The 15,099-nt window shown below is 50.8% G+C and overlaps 1 protein-coding gene across 5 annotated transcripts in view; it reads left to right on the top strand.

Annotated features, from left to right (window-relative positions):
• Positions 1-15,099, top strand: part of LOC139225838 (kelch-like protein 3) — a 45,572-nt gene extending 30,473 nt beyond the window's left edge. For all 5 annotated transcript variants that reach the window (XM_070856691.1, XM_070856689.1, XM_070856690.1 and 2 more), the window contains exons 7-9: positions 250-396; positions 846-1,011; positions 14,644-15,099. In XM_070856691.1, coding sequence (XP_070712792.1) covers positions 250-396; positions 846-1,011; positions 14,644-14,803 — 473 coding nt within the window. In that variant the 3' untranslated portion in view covers positions 14,804-15,099. The remainder of the gene's footprint in view (positions 1-249; positions 397-845; positions 1,012-14,643) is intronic.

Genomic DNA, 15,099 nt, shown 5'->3' with positions numbered 1-15,099 from the left:
GATCTTGGCCAAGTTGCTGACTTCAGCATTGAGCCCTGAAGTTTGTGGAGTGAGGGAAAGCTCGAGAGCGCTACTGGTGGCTGAAGCAGGAATAGCATCAATGACCACAGCGGTGCTTTGGACCATTTGAGGGGAGGGGGGTGGGGGAGGGAGATAGATGAGATGAGGAGAGCTACATACAAGAGCACTGAGGATTTGTAGAGGTTGTTGCACTGTAGCGCTGACCTTGCGGAGTGTTTTTTTTTCCAGGGGGGGCTGTGCTGGAGGATGGAGATGGGATGGACCTGGTGCAGGTGTACAACCCCAAAGTCAACGCCTGGTCCGAGGTGGCCCCGATGCAGATTCCCCGATCGGGGTCAGCTGCCTGCGTCCTCCAAGGAAAGATTTACGTCATCGGTAAGCGAGAAAGAAAGATTCCTGTAGCGCCTTTCATGACCTCTGGATGTTCCAAAGTGCTTTACAGCCAATGAAGTACTTCAGAACATGCAACAAGTCCCTGTGCTCGCTGACCGACCCTAGCTCCCGCCGGCAACGCCTCAGTTTTAAAATTCTCGTCCACGTTTTCAAATCCATCCATAGCCTCGCCCTCCCTATCCGGCATTCCCTCCCTAAACCACCACCACCCTTCCACTTTCTCTCTCCCCGTGTCGCCGGGTTAAAGGAACCACACAGTTACGCTGCTCCCCGCCATTGCGTTACACAGCGGAACCTGCCACAAACTGCGCCTGGCCACAGACTGGTGGGGGGTGGGCACCGTGGGGGGTGGGGTACATGAGTTTGTGATGCGACAGTAACCTGCCGATTGTGTAAGTGGTCGATCTCCTTTTTTTCCCCCTCCTCCCCAGGGGGCTGGCACGCCTCGACGGAGAACACTGACAAGGTGGAGCAGTACGACCCCAAGACCAACATGTGGAGGATGTGCGCCCCCATGAACGAGAGGCGCTACCGGCCAGGGGTGGCTGTCATCGACGGCAAGATCTACGTCCTCGGGGGTGAAGAAGGCTGGGATCGGTAGGTGCCGGGGAGTGGGGGGGAGAGAGAGAGAATGGGGGGAATCATACGTGGGTGGGGAGATTGGTGGGTTAGCGCAGAGGGGGAGAGATCACTGGGTTGGCAAGGAGGGGGGAGCAGGATCGGTGGGTTGGCGAGGGAGATCGGTGGGTTAATGTGGGGGGGGGGGGTGGGGGGGGAGATCGGTGGGTTAGTGGGGGGGGGGGGAGAGATCGGTGGGTTAGTGGGGGGGGGGGAAGAGATCGGTGGGTTAGTGCGGGGGGGGGGAGATCGGTGGGTTAGTGCGGGGGGGGGGAGATCGGTGGGTTAGTGCGGGGGGGGGGGAGATCGGTGGGTTAGTGCGGGGGGGGGGGGGGAGATCGGTGGGTTAGTGCGGGGGGGGGGGGGGGGGGGGAGATCGGTGGGTTAGTGCGGGGGGGGGGGGGGGGGGGAGATCGGTCGGTTAGTGCTGGGGGGGGGGGGATCGGTGGGTTAGTGCTGGGGGGGGGGGATCGGTGGGTTAGTGCTGGGGGGGGGGGATCGGTGGGTTAGTGCGGGGGGTGAGGAGATCGGTGGGTTAGTGCGGGGGGGGAGGGCAAGAGATCGGTGGGTTAGTGCGGGGGGGGGGGGAGAGATCGGTGCGTTAGTGCGGGGGGGGGGGGGAGAGATCGGTGCGTTAGTGCGGGGTGGGGGGGGGAGATCGGTGGGTTTGTGCGGGGGGGGGGTGGATCGGTGGGTTTGTGCGGGGCGGGGGGGGGTGGATCGGTGGGTTAGTGCGGGGCGGGGGGGGGGGGTGGATCGGGGCGGGGGGGGGGTGGATCGGTGGGTTAGTGCGGGGCGGGGGGGGGGTGGATCGGTGGGTTAGTGCGGGGGGGGTGGAGATCGGTGGGTTAGTGCGGGGGGGGAGGAGATCGGTGGGTTAGTGCGGGGGGGGAGGAGATCGGTGGATTAGTGCGGGGGGGGAGGAGATCGGTGGGTTAGATCGGGGGGTTAGTGCGGGGGGGGAGGGGATCGGTGGGTTAGTGCTGGGGGGGGGAGATCGGTGGGTTAGTGCGGGGGGTGGGGAGATCGGTGGGTTAGTGCGGGGGGGGGGGGGGATCGGTGGGTTAGTGCGGGGGGGGGGGATCGGTGGGTTAGTGCGGGGGGGGGGATCGGTGGGTTAGTGCGGGGGGTGGGGAGATCGGTGGGTTAGTGCGGGGTGGGGGGAGGAGATCGGTGGGTTAGTGCGGGGTGGGGGGAGGAGATCGGTGGGTTAGTGCGGGGGGGGGGGATCGGTGGGTTAGTGCGGGGTGGGGGGGGGGAGATCGGTGGGTTAGTGCGGGGTGGGGGGGGGGAGATCGGTGGGTTAGTGCGGGGGGGGGGGGGGGGATCGGTGGGTTAGTGCGGGGGGTGGGGAGATCGGTGGGTTAGTGCGGGGTGGGGGGGGGGGGGAGATCGGTGGGTTAGTGCGGGGGGGGAGGAGATCGGTGGGTTAGTGCGGGGGGGGAGGAGATCGGTGGGTTAGTGCGGGGGGGAGGAGATCGGTGGGTTAGTGCGGGGGGGGTGGAGATCGGTGGGTTAGTGCGGGGGGGGTGGAGATCGGTGGGTTAGTGCGGGGGGGGTGGAGATCGGTGGGTTAGTGCGGGGGGGGTGGAGATCGGTGGGTTAGTGCGGGGGGGGGGGGGATCGGTGGGTTAGTGCGGGGGGTGGGGAGATCGGTGGGTTAGTGCGGGGTGGGGGGAGGAGATCGGTGGGTTAGTGCGGGGGGGGGGATCGGTGGGTTAGTGCGGGGTGGGGGGGGGGAGATCGGTGGGTTAGTGCGGGGGGGGGGGGGGATCGGTGGGTTAGTGCGGGGGGTGGGGAGATCGGTGGGTTAGTGCGGGGGGTGGGGAGATCGGTGGGTTAGTGCGGGGTGGGGGGGGGGGGAGATCGGTGGGTTAGTGCGGGGGGGGAGGAGATCGGTGGGTTAGTGCGGGGGGGGAGGAGATCGGTGGGTTAGTGCGGGGGGGGGTGGAGATCGGTGGGTTAGTGCGGGGGGGGTGGAGATCGGTGGGTTAGTGCGGGGGGGGAGGAGATCGGTGGGTTAGTGCGGGGGGGGTGGAGATCGGTGGGTTAGTGCGGGGGGGGAGGAGATCGGTGGGTTAGTGCGGGGGGTGGGGAGATCGGTGGGTTAGTGCGGGGGGTGGGGAGATCGGTGGGTTAGTGCGGGGGGGGTGGAGATCGGTGGGTTAGTGCGGGGGGGGGGGAGATCGGTGGGTTAGTGCGGGGGGGGGTGGAGATCGGTGGGTTAGTGCGGGGGGTGGGGAGATCGGTGGGTTAGTGCGGGGGGGGTGGAGATCGGTGGGTTAGTGCGGGGGGTGGGGAGATCGGTGGGTTAGTGCGGGGGGGGGTGGAGATCGGTGGGTTAGTGCGGGGGGTGGGGAGATCGGTGGGTTAGTGCGGGGGGTGGGGAGATCGGTGGGTTAGTGCGGGGGGTGGGGAGATCGGTGGGTTAGTGCGGGGGGGGGGATCGGTGGGTTAGTGCGGGGGGGGGGGATCGGTGGGTTAGTGCGGGGGGGGGGGATCGGTGGGTTAGTGCGGGGGGGGGTGGGAGATCGGTGGGTTAGTGCGGGGGGTGGGGAGATCGGTGGGTTAGTGCGGGGGGTGGGGAGATCGGTGGGTTAGTGCGGGGGGTGGGGGGATCGGTGGGTTAGTGCGGGGGGGGTGGGAGATCGGTGGGTTGGGGGAGGAGATCGTTGGGTTAGTGCGGGGAGATCGGGGGGCGAGATCGGTGCGGAGGGGGGGGGGGCGGGATCGGTGGGTTGGCGAGGTGGGTGGGGGGGGTGCGGGATCGGTGGGTGTACATGGTTCGTGGTGCTGAAGTGCTTTTGAAAAGAAAGTCAAAATTTAAACTGTGGTGAATTGAGAGAAACACAGGAACAAAAGAAGGGCATTCAGCCCCTTGAGCCTGTTCAAAATTCTCATCCTTGTTTACAAACCCCTTCATGGACTCATCCCTCCCTATCTCTGTAATCTCCTCTAGCCCCACAACTCCCAGAGATGTCTGCGCCCCTCTAATTCTGCCCTCTTCAGCACCCCGATTTATAATCGCTCCACCATTGGTGGCCGTGCCTTCAGTTGCCTGGGCCCCAAGCTCTGGAAGTCCCTCCCTAAACCTCTCTGTCTCTCTAACTCTCTCTTCCTTCAAGACGCTCCTTAAAACCTCACTCTTTGACCTCACCTGTGCTAATTTCGACTTGTGCGGTTCGATGTCAAATTTTTATCGCAGAACACTCCTGTGAGGCGCCTTGGGACGTTTCAGTACGTTAAAGGCGCTATATAAATGTTGTTCCACCATTGAATTAGATCATGGCTGATCTGTATCTTAATTCTATTTGCCTGCCTTGGTTGCGTAACCCTCAATACCCTCACGCAACAAAAAATCCATCAATCCCGGCATTGACATTTTCAAATTTACAGCACCCTGTTGAGGGAGAGTGTTCCATTGCCCTTTATACAGTTGAATGACTTGGTTTGTGTCCGGTAATACTGAAATGAGAGAATTTCAAGGTGTTGCTCCAGGATGATGAAATACCTCCGAGAAATCGTTCCTGTGGGGGTTTGAGAATAGTTCACTTGTACAGCTGCATTTCATTGCTTCTGTGTAAACTGGTCAGAGGGTCACTTCTAACTGAATAGCATTCAAGGGTTGGTGCTTTTCCCTGCATTTCTCTTGCAGTTGTCGCGCCGTAAAGATCATGTCCGTTGTGTCTCGTAGTGGACAGAATCCGCACTGTGACTCCGGAAGGAGCTCCTCCGTCACAGGGAGAAGACGGTTGAGGAGGATTCTAGCGATGACTTTCCCAGTGGCTGATAACAGGGAGATTCCTCTGTAGTTGCCACAGTTGGACTTATCCCCTTTTTTGAAGATGGTCACGATTACTGCATCTGAGATCTCCTGCCATGCTCTCCTCCCTCCAGATGAGAGAGATGAGGTCATGCATTCGTGCCAGTAGTGCCTCTCCGCCATACTTTAGTGCCTCAGCGGGGATTCCATCTACTCCTGATGCCTTGTTGTTCTTCAGCTGACGGATGGACTTTTCTTCCTCGTGCAGGGCTAGGGGTTTTGCTGAGATGGTGGCGGGTAGCATGCTGTGGGATGGAGTCAAGGACACTCTAGTCAAAGGCAGAGTCTCGATTAAGGAGATCTTGAAGTGCTCCTTCCAGCGGGTCCTGACTGCTTCGGTGTCCTTGATGAGTGCCTCTCCATTCTTGGCCAGCAGTGGGGTGGGGTGGGGCCTTGGATGCTTGGGCCGGAGGTGGACTTGAATGTGGTGAAGAATCCTCGCACGTCATGGCTGTCAGCCAGCTGTTGGATCTCCTGTGCTTTCTCCACCCACCATCTATTCTCCTATACGGCAGGCGAGCCCCAGGTGGGCAGAGGAAACCCTCCAAGCCTTCCTGATAAAGTGCAACATCCCCACCGACACCTGGGAGTCCCTGGCCCAAGACCGCCCTAAGTGGAGGAAGTGCATCCGGGAAGGCGCTGAGCACCTCGAGTTTCATCGCCGAGAGCATGCAGAAATCAGGCACAGGCAGCGGAAAGAGCGTGCGGCAAACCTGTCCCACCCTCCCTTTCCCTCAACCACTGTCTTGTCTCTGTCCCACCTGTTAGAGACACTAATTCCCGTATTGGACTGTTCAGTCACCTGAGAACTCACTTTTAGAGTGGAAGTAAGTCTTCCTCGATTTCGAGGGACTGCCTACGATGATGGAGTAGCACTGAGGTTCTTGAGGCTGATTGTCCTTATTCCCAAGTGCTGTACACCAATTCACTTACAGAAATATTCCTAATCCGTTCAGATTACAGTTTGAAAAACCGAAATTTCAGACAGTAATTTCTTTTCCACTTATCTTGTGCTACAAGGATTGTGTCTGGCTGTAACACTTAAAAATTCTGTTTTATTGATGTTTAATGTCACATGGAGGCCCCAGGGATTCTGCAACATGGGAACAGGAGGAGGCCATTCGGCCCCTCCAGCCAGCTCTGCCATTCAATGAGATCAAGGCTTATCTGCGATCAGATGATCTACATTGTGGGCCACCCCGACCTGTGTGAGAACACCACCACAGGTCGGGGCTATAAATAGAGCTGGAGTGCTGGGCCCTGGAACATTGTGGGCAAAGGTTCGGCGAATGAGAGTACGGGGCCCAGAAGAGCCAGGGGCAGCACGGGCCAGCCCACACTGCGATGTGTTTGCGCACTAGGTCCGTGCAGCAGAGCAGGTCTCCAGTCGTCCTGGTTCAACCCTTGGTACTGGATAAAGGCCTAGCTCTGTCAAGCCCGTGTGGTGGCTGATGTGCAACGGCCACCACACGTTTACTTAAAAAAAAAAATCCACGCACAGGCATCTTCCACCCCCTCAATTGGAGTTCAGGACTGGAACATCGGGTCCGTCATTGAAACATCTGTGAGCTCATGTGAAACAAGTCATCCTCGTTCGAGGGACCGCCTATGATGATGGCTGATCTTTGACCTGACTCCATATACCCACCTTTGGCCCATATCCCTTAATACCTTTGGTTAACAGAAAGCAATCAATCTCCGATTTAAAATTAACAATTGAGCCAGCATCAATTGCTGTTTGTGGAAGAGAGTTCCAAACTTCTACCACCCTTTGTGTGTTGAAGTGTTTCCTAATTTCACTCAAACAAGATCTGGCTTTAATTTTTAGACTATGTCCCTAGTCCTAGAAGTGGTGGTGCTGATATTTGCTGTGGAGCATTTCCTACTGCTCCTTCTAGACCGAGGAGAAGTCAACATCATAGAACCTTTTAGCACAGAAGGAGGCCATTCGGCCCATTGAGCCTGTGCCGGCTCTCCGAGCTTGCCAACTAGTTCCACAGACCTGCTCTTTCCCCACAGACCTGTAAATTTTTCCTTGGGTTTGAAACGATTTCTTTCCTGTAGCTTCCTAACATGAGCCATGTCTCTGGCTGTCGAGTCTCAACAGCCAATCAGTGATGGGAAAGTGAAGAAGGCTGGGCTGATGCTGTAAGTGAATTATCCGGCTCCCAGACACTGTCTCCGCTCGGACTTGCTCCCTTCAATTCCATGTCACATTTTAACTTTTTTTTTGCCTAACCAATGCTTTAAGGGAATTTGTTTTTTTAAATAGACCCCTGTGGTATGACAATTTGTTTTGCAATTTGCTGCTTTGTTTATATTGGCACAGTTCTGTGTAATAAGATGGATATAATCTGAAAGTGCACTTGACATTTTGTTTGAAGTTTGTGCTTGCTAATTAGATTGTTCCCAATCAGTGAGCATTCATGGCTTTATTTCCCCCAATAGCTTTTATATATCAATTTTTTTTAATGTAATTGTTCTTGAAACTTAATAATGGATAGATCTAATCTGAGATCGCATCATGTGATCTGACCCCCAACCAATCAATATATTGCTGTTTCTGTATTTGAGTTACATGAGCATGAAGGTTGACTTCTGTGCGACGTGGTGGTGGATCATGTTTGGCAATGCAGTCAGACTAAACATGTAGGAAGAGGCGAGAGGCTGCGTCATAATCTATCCGTCATTGGCCCATTTGTGTCTGATAACGCTTCTGTGAAGCGCCTTGAGACGTTTTCTTCTTGGGCAGCCCACCCCCCGGAGTGGAGGATGACTTGCTTCCACACTAAAGTTCTCCGGTGACTCGGGAGTCCAATGCGGAATCTACAGTCTCTGTTACAGGTGGGGCTGACGGTGGATGGTTTGGGAGCTTGGTTAGCCATACGCTCCTTCCACTGTTTGTACTTGGCTTCCGCGTGCTCCTGGCGAAGTGTTCAGTGCCTTAGAAAAAGGGGAGGTGCAAAGAGACCTGGGTGTCATGGTACATCAGTCATTGAAGGTTGGCATGCAGGTGCAGCAGGCGGTTAAGAAAGCAAATGGCATGTTGGCCTTCATAGCGAGGGGATTTGAGTACAGGGGCAGGGAGGTGTTGCTACAGTTGTACAGGGCATTGGTGAGGCCACACCTGGAGTATTGTGTACAGTTTTGGTCTCCTAACCTGAGGAAGGACATTCTTGCTATTGAGGGAGTGCAGCGAAGGCTCACCAGACTGATTCCCGGGATGGTGGGACTGACCTATCAAGAAAGACTGGATCAACTGGGCTTGTATTCACTGGAGTTCAGAAGAATGAGAGGGGACCTCATAGAAACATTTAAAATTCTGACGGGGTTAGACAGGTTAGATGCAGGAAGAATGTTCCCAATGTTGGGGAAGTCCAGAACAAGAGGTCACAGTCTAAGGATAAGGGGTAAGCCATTTAGGACCGAGATGCGGAGGAACTTCTTCACCCAGAGAGTGGTGAACCTGTGGAATTCTCTACCACAGAAAGTTGTTGAGGCCAATTCACTAAATATATTCAAAAAGGAGTTAGATGAGGTCCTTACTACTAGGGGGATCAAGGGGTATGGCGAGAAAGCAGGAATGGGGTACTGAAGTTGAATGTTCAGCCATGAACTCATTGAATGGCGGTGCAGGCTAGAAGGGCCGAATGGCCTGCTCCTGCACCTATTTTCTATGTTTTTTCTATGTTTCTCGGATGCTTCTCCTCCACTTTGGGCGGTCTTGGGCCAGGGATTCCCAAGAGTCGGTGGGAATGTTGCATTTTTTCAAGGAGGCTTTGAGGGGGTCCTTGAAGCATTTTCTCTGCCCGCCTGGGGCTCGCCTGCCGTGACGGAGCTCGGAGTAGAATGCTTGTTTCGGGAGTCTTTTGGGGTGTTTTACTATGTTCAAGGCACTCTATAAATGCAAGTTGTTGTTGCAGTAGAAGCTGGGAGAAAGTATTGCAGCCGGCCTTGACCTGCACGGCCAAATGTGTGAGATGGGGGACAGCTGCAGCATTCGCGAGGGCTGCCAGTTCCAAAGCTGCCAGATCCTGTTCCACCCAGTGGCTATATTTTGCAGTTACTAATACCAGTTCCTGTAACACACACCTGGGGAAAGGTGGGGTGGGGCAGGAGAAGACAAGGGCGAGGGCCAATTGGGTGGGACGAAATGGGATTGACTGAGTAGAGGGGTTCCACACAAGCCCGATTGGTGTACTCAGTCAGTTGTTGCAGTTCAGCTGAACATGTTGTCATGGAAACTTGGCCCAAAGTTTGTTGATCTATTGGAGGGGCTCCAACTGAATCTGGGGCTTCCTGGCAGCTCGCGCCAGGAAGCCCCAGATATTACTTGCAGTCAATCAGAGGCACTCCTCGCATTGCTCACCCGAAGGAACCACTCTTAGATTTATAGAAACCTTCAGTACACCAGGAGGTGAAATGTGGAAGTTACACTGGAAACTGGGCAGCCAGGGTATGACCAGGTCTAGGCAGTCAGGGTTTTCGATCCCTTTAGAGACTACATTTATTTCACACAATAAAAAGACTAATGGTATATCTAATGTATTTGTTACATGGGTTCTTTGCTTAAGAATTCATAACATTGCTATTAAGAACTAGTTGAACTATTTAAAAACCACCCTTTCCTTCAACCACGGTCTGTCCCACCTGTGACCGAGGCTGTAATTACCATATTGGACTGTTCAGTTACCTGAGAACTCTTAGAGTGGAAGCAAGTCTTCCTCGATTTTCGAGGGACTGCCTATGATGATGGTTTATTAGCAAAAGTTTAACAATCACACTACACATTACCACATCTAAGGGTAAGGGGTAAGCCATTTAGGACAGAGATGAGGAGAAACATCTTCACTCAGAGAATTGTGAACCTCTGGCATTCTCTACCACAAAGTTGTTGAGGCCAGTTTGTTCGATTTATATTCAAAAGGGAGTTAGATGTGTCCCTTATGGTTAAAAGGGATCAAGGGGTATGGAGAGAAGGCAGGAATGGGGTACTGAAGTTGCATGATCAGCCAGGATCATATTGAATGGTGGTGCAGGCTCGAAGGGCAGAATGGCCTACTCCTGCACCTATTTTCTATATTTCTGTTTACCAGTTCATCCACCAGGCTTACAACCACTTGCCTCATCGTGGATCCCCTGAATCCAATTGGCTGGGGTTTTTGAGTCTTGTGAACATCACGTGACTGGCTAAGCCACTCCCAACACAACAGCTCTATAAACCTGTGAGCATCCTCACCAGTGCATACATTACAGTAGCCCATAGGCAGGATTTGAACCTGACTTTGATATCAAGTCACACTGCAAACCATGATGGTAAAATGCAAAGGTTTGGGCCTGTTAGATTACCCATCTCATTGCTAGCTGTGGTCGTGGCCTACATAGGACATAGGTAGGACGGAGAGGTTCTGCTGAGGGAGTATGAGCAGCTAGGGACTAAATTAAAAAGCAAAACCACAAAGGTAATAATCTCTGGATTACTACCTGAGCCATGAGCAAATTGGCAGAGGGTCTATAGAGTTGAATGCGTGCCTCAGTGGTTTGGGAGGAAGGGGTTTCAATTCATGGGGCACTGGCACCAGTACTGGAGAAAGAGGGAGTTGTTCCATTGGGACAGGCTTCACCTGAACCAGGCTGGGGCCAGTGTCCTGGCAAATTGAATAACTAGGACTCTGGATAGGGCTTTAAACTAAATAGTGGGGGGGAAGGTTCAAGTGAGGGGAAATTTAGAAAGTTAAAGAGAAAGGACAAGGCAATAGTTCAGGGTAGCCATATGGGTAATGATAACCAGAGCATATAAACATAAGAATGCACCAGCAAATAGGGTCAGAGTAGGGAAAAATGGTAAAAAGACAAAGTTAAGGGCTCTTTATCTGAATGCACGCAACATTCGTAATATTGGTGAGTTGACGGCACAAATAGATACAAATGGGTATGATCTGATAGCCATTACAGAGATGTGGTTACAAGGTGACCAAGGCTGGGAACTAAATATTCAGGGGTATTTGACATTTGGGAAGGATAAGCAGGAAGGAAAAGGAGGTTGGGGTAGCTCTCAAAGAATGAGATCAGTATAGTAGTGAGAAATTATTTTGGCTTGGAAAATCAAGATGTAGAATCAGTTTGGGTGGAGATAAGAAATAACAAGGGAAATAAGTCACTGGTGAGACTAGTCTATAGGCCCCTGAAAACAGTAGCTACACTGTAGGACAGAATATAAATCAAGAAATAATGGATGCTTGTAAGAAAGCTACGGCAATAATTGTGGGCAACGTTAATTGTCATATAGATTGTCAAATCAAATTAGCAAAGGTAGCCTTGAGGATGGGTTCATGGAGTGTATTCGGGATGGTTTCTTAGAACAATATGTTGTGGCACCAACCAGGGAACAGGCTATTTTAGATCTGGTAATATGTAATGAGACGGGATTAATTAATCTCCTAGTAAAGGATCCTCCAGGGAAGAGTGATCATAACATGATAAAATTTCACTTTCAGTTTGAGGGGGAGAAACCTGGGTCTGAAACTAGTGTCTTAAGGCAATTATAAAGGTATGAAGACAGAGTTGGCTAAAGTGGACTGGGGAAATAGATGATGGTAGCTAAACAGTGGCAGACATTTAAGGAGATATTTCATAATTCTCAAAGGTAAATTCCATTGATAAAGAGAGGCTCTACGAGAAGGATGAACCATCCGTGGCTAACTAAGGAAGTTAAGGATGGTATCAAATTGAAAGAAGGCAAACAATGTTGTAAAGATTAGTGATAGGCTAGATGATTGGCAATTTTAGAAACTAGCAAAGGATGACTAAACAAATAATAAAGAGGGAGAAAATAGATTGAAAGTAAACTAGCACAAAATATAGAAACACAGTTCAAGCTTCTATAGGTATATAAAAAGGAAGAGTAGTGAAAATAAATGTTCATCCCTTGGAGGATGAGACTGAGGAATTAATAATGGAGAACAAGGAATGGCAGAGACTTTGGACAAATATTTATGGCAGAAGACACTAAAAGCATCCCAATAATAGAAAATCAGGGGCAAAAGGGAGGGAGGAATTAAAAATAATCATCATTATCACTAGAGAAAGTGTTCGGCAAGCTAATGGGACTAAAGGTGGACAAGTCCTCTGGACCTGATGACTTGCATCCTAGGGTCTTGAAAGAAGTGGCTGCAGAGATAGTGGATGCATTGGTTGTAATCTACCAAAATTCACCAGATTCTGGAAAGGTCCCAGCGGATTGGAAAACCGCAAATGTAACATCCCTTTGCAAGAAAGGAGGGAGACAGAAAGCAGGAAACTATAGGCCAGTTAGCCTAACATCTTCAGTGGGAAAATGCTGGAATCCATTATTAAGGAAGTAGTAGCAGGATATTTATAAAATCATAATACAATTAAGCAGAGTCAACATGGTTTTATGAAAGGGAAATCATGTTTGACAAATTTATTAGTTCTTTGAGGATGTAACGAGCAGGGTGGATAAGGGGGAACCAGTGGATGTGGTGTATTTGGATTTCCAGAAGGCATTCGATAAGGTGCCACATAAAAGGTTACTGCACAAGATAAAAGTTCACAGGGTGGGGGGTAATATATTCTGGCTGGAGGATTGTCTAACGAACAGAAAACAGAGAGTCGGGATAAATGGGTCATTTTCCAGTTGATAAACTATAACTAGTGGGGTGTCGCAGGGATCAGTGCTGGGGCCTCATCTATTTATAATCTATATTAATGACTTGGATGAAGGGACTGAGTGTAATGCAGCCAAATTTGCTGATGATACAAAGATAGGTGGGAAACCAAGTTGTAAGGAGGACACACTGCAAAGGGATATAGATGGGTTAAGCGAGTGGGCAAAAATTTGGCAGATGGTGTACAATGTGGGAAAATGTGAGGTTGTCCACTTTGGTAGGAAGAATAGAAAAGCAAATTATTATATAAATGGAGAGAGACTACAGAATGCTGCTGTACAGAGGGATCTGTGGGTCCTTGTACATGAAACACACAAAGTTAATATGCAGGTACAGCAAGTAATTAGGAAGGCAAATGGAATGTTGGCCTTTATTGCAAGGGGGATGGAGTATAAAAGTAGGGAAGTCCTACTACAACAGTACAGGGCGTTGGTGAGGCCACACCTGGAGTACTACGTACAGTTTTGGTCTCCGTATTTAAGGAGGGATATACTTGCATTGGAGGCAGTTCAGAGAAGGTTCTCTAGATTGATTCCTGGGAGGGAAGGTTTAGTAGGTTGGATTGGAGTTTAGAATGAGAGGTGATCTTATTGAAATGTATAAGATAATGAGGGGGCTTGACAGGGTAGATGCAGAGAGGATGTTTCCCCTCGTGGGGGAATCTAGAACTAGGGCATAGTTTCAAAATAAGGGGTCGCCCATTTAAGACTAAGATGAGGAATTTTTTTCTTCTCGGGGTTGTGAATCTGTGGAATTCTCTACCCCAGAGAGCTGTGGAGGCTGGGTCATTGAATATATTTAAGGTGGAGATACACAGATTTTTGAACGATAATGGAGTCCAGAGTTATGGGGAGCGGGCAGGGAAGTGGAGTGGTGGCCAAGATCAGATCAGCCATGATCTTTTGAATGGCGGAACAAGCTCGAGGGGCCGTATGGCTGACTCCTGACTCTATTTCTTATGTTCTTGTATTCCTTTAGCTCTGGCCTGTGTCACCAGTTTTGCAGATGCAGAGCCAAGCTTTAGTGTTCAAAAAGATGATAGTTTTAAAGCAAAGGTACTTTGGCCTTTGACGAGGATGGACATTTGTCCAACAATGACATTTGGGCAACAAAAGGATACCCTTGCCCTTAAGAGTATCCAATATTTTAAAGGTTACATTTGAGGGCACATAAATATATAATAAATTGTGAATGCTGGAAACACTCAGCAGGTCAGGCAGCATCTGTGGAGAGAGAAACCGAGCTAACTTTTCAGGTGGATGACCTTTCTGTTCTGACAAAAGGTCATTGACCTGAGACGTTAACTCTGTTTCTCTCTCCACAGATGCTGCTTGACCCGCTGAGATTTCCAGCATTTTCTGTTTCTAATTGTGTAGAGCACTTGTCATCTCAGCCTCTTGCAAATCCCTGAATTTTCATCGCTGCACCATTGGTGGCTGTGCCTTCAGCTGCCTAGCTCTGGAATTCCCTCCCTAAACCCCTCTGCCCCTCCTGCTTTAAGATGTTGCTTAAAACCTACCTCTTTGACCAAGCTTTTGATCACCTGCCCTCGTGTCAGTAATTCTCATTTCTATATTCCATTGAGCTCAGTGTCTGTTTGTTTGAATGATTACGCTCCTGTGAAAAGCCTTGATTTTTTACTATGTTAAAGGCACTATACAAATGCAAGCAGTTGTAAATGTAATGCTGTAATGGGATGGAGGTGTTGCTAGGGGACTTCAATGCTTAAGTGCCCTTGGGGAACAAACTGACTTTTTTGGAGGTGGGATCAGCAAACACTTCAGGGCTGTGAAGATCACTGACCTCATCTTTCCAAGTCTAGTTTTAATTCACGATAATTCTCTTTGTTCTTGGAGATTGTGTAATATTAAAACCTCTCCTGTCGCTCCATTCACTGCAGAGCCTGTCCTGTAGCAACTGTGGTAAAATTCAGCACAGAATATTTCATGTGTTTTTCTTAAACTACCCATGTGATTATCTGGCTAGGTGTAGAATTCTGTGGAAAGGACTAATTTGACTCCAGATTTGTTGTGTACAACGTGTAACCAAAGCCCAGTCATCTTTCCCTTCTCGTTGATTGTCAGTAACTCTCGTTTCCAGATACCATGACACCATCGAGCAATACAGTGAAGAAAATGGTAAATGGGAGATATTTGGAGAGATGCTCACGAGTCGCAGTTGGTTAAGTTGTGTCTCCGTGCAGATACAGAAGGATACGTGGCCCAGCCACACAGCCGAGCAAGAAGATTGTGTGGATTGAGGAGAAAATCTCCTCTCATGCACTCTGGATCTGTGCCATTGTCAGCAACCTCGTGTAATGGCTGTCGACAGCAATTTGCAGAATAAGAACATGTGTAATCTCTTCAGAAAGACTCCCAGTTCCACCAGGTACAAGCTTAGAAGCGCACTGGGGGCCATTTTCAACATTGCAGCCCAGGTAGTAATCCCGGGGAGCAGGACATGAACCCTTTATAAAACCCGCCTGGATTTAGTTGCATCATTTTTAATTGGATGAAAACTGGGTGGGTTTTACAAGGGGGCAGGGCAGGAGGGATC

This window comes from Pristiophorus japonicus, chromosome 15 (genome assembly GCF_044704955.1).
Source record: "Pristiophorus japonicus isolate sPriJap1 chromosome 15, sPriJap1.hap1, whole genome shotgun sequence".
NCBI lineage: Eukaryota > Metazoa > Chordata > Chondrichthyes > Pristiophoridae > Pristiophorus > Pristiophorus japonicus.
This window is presented reverse-complemented; position numbering and strand designations above follow the sequence as displayed.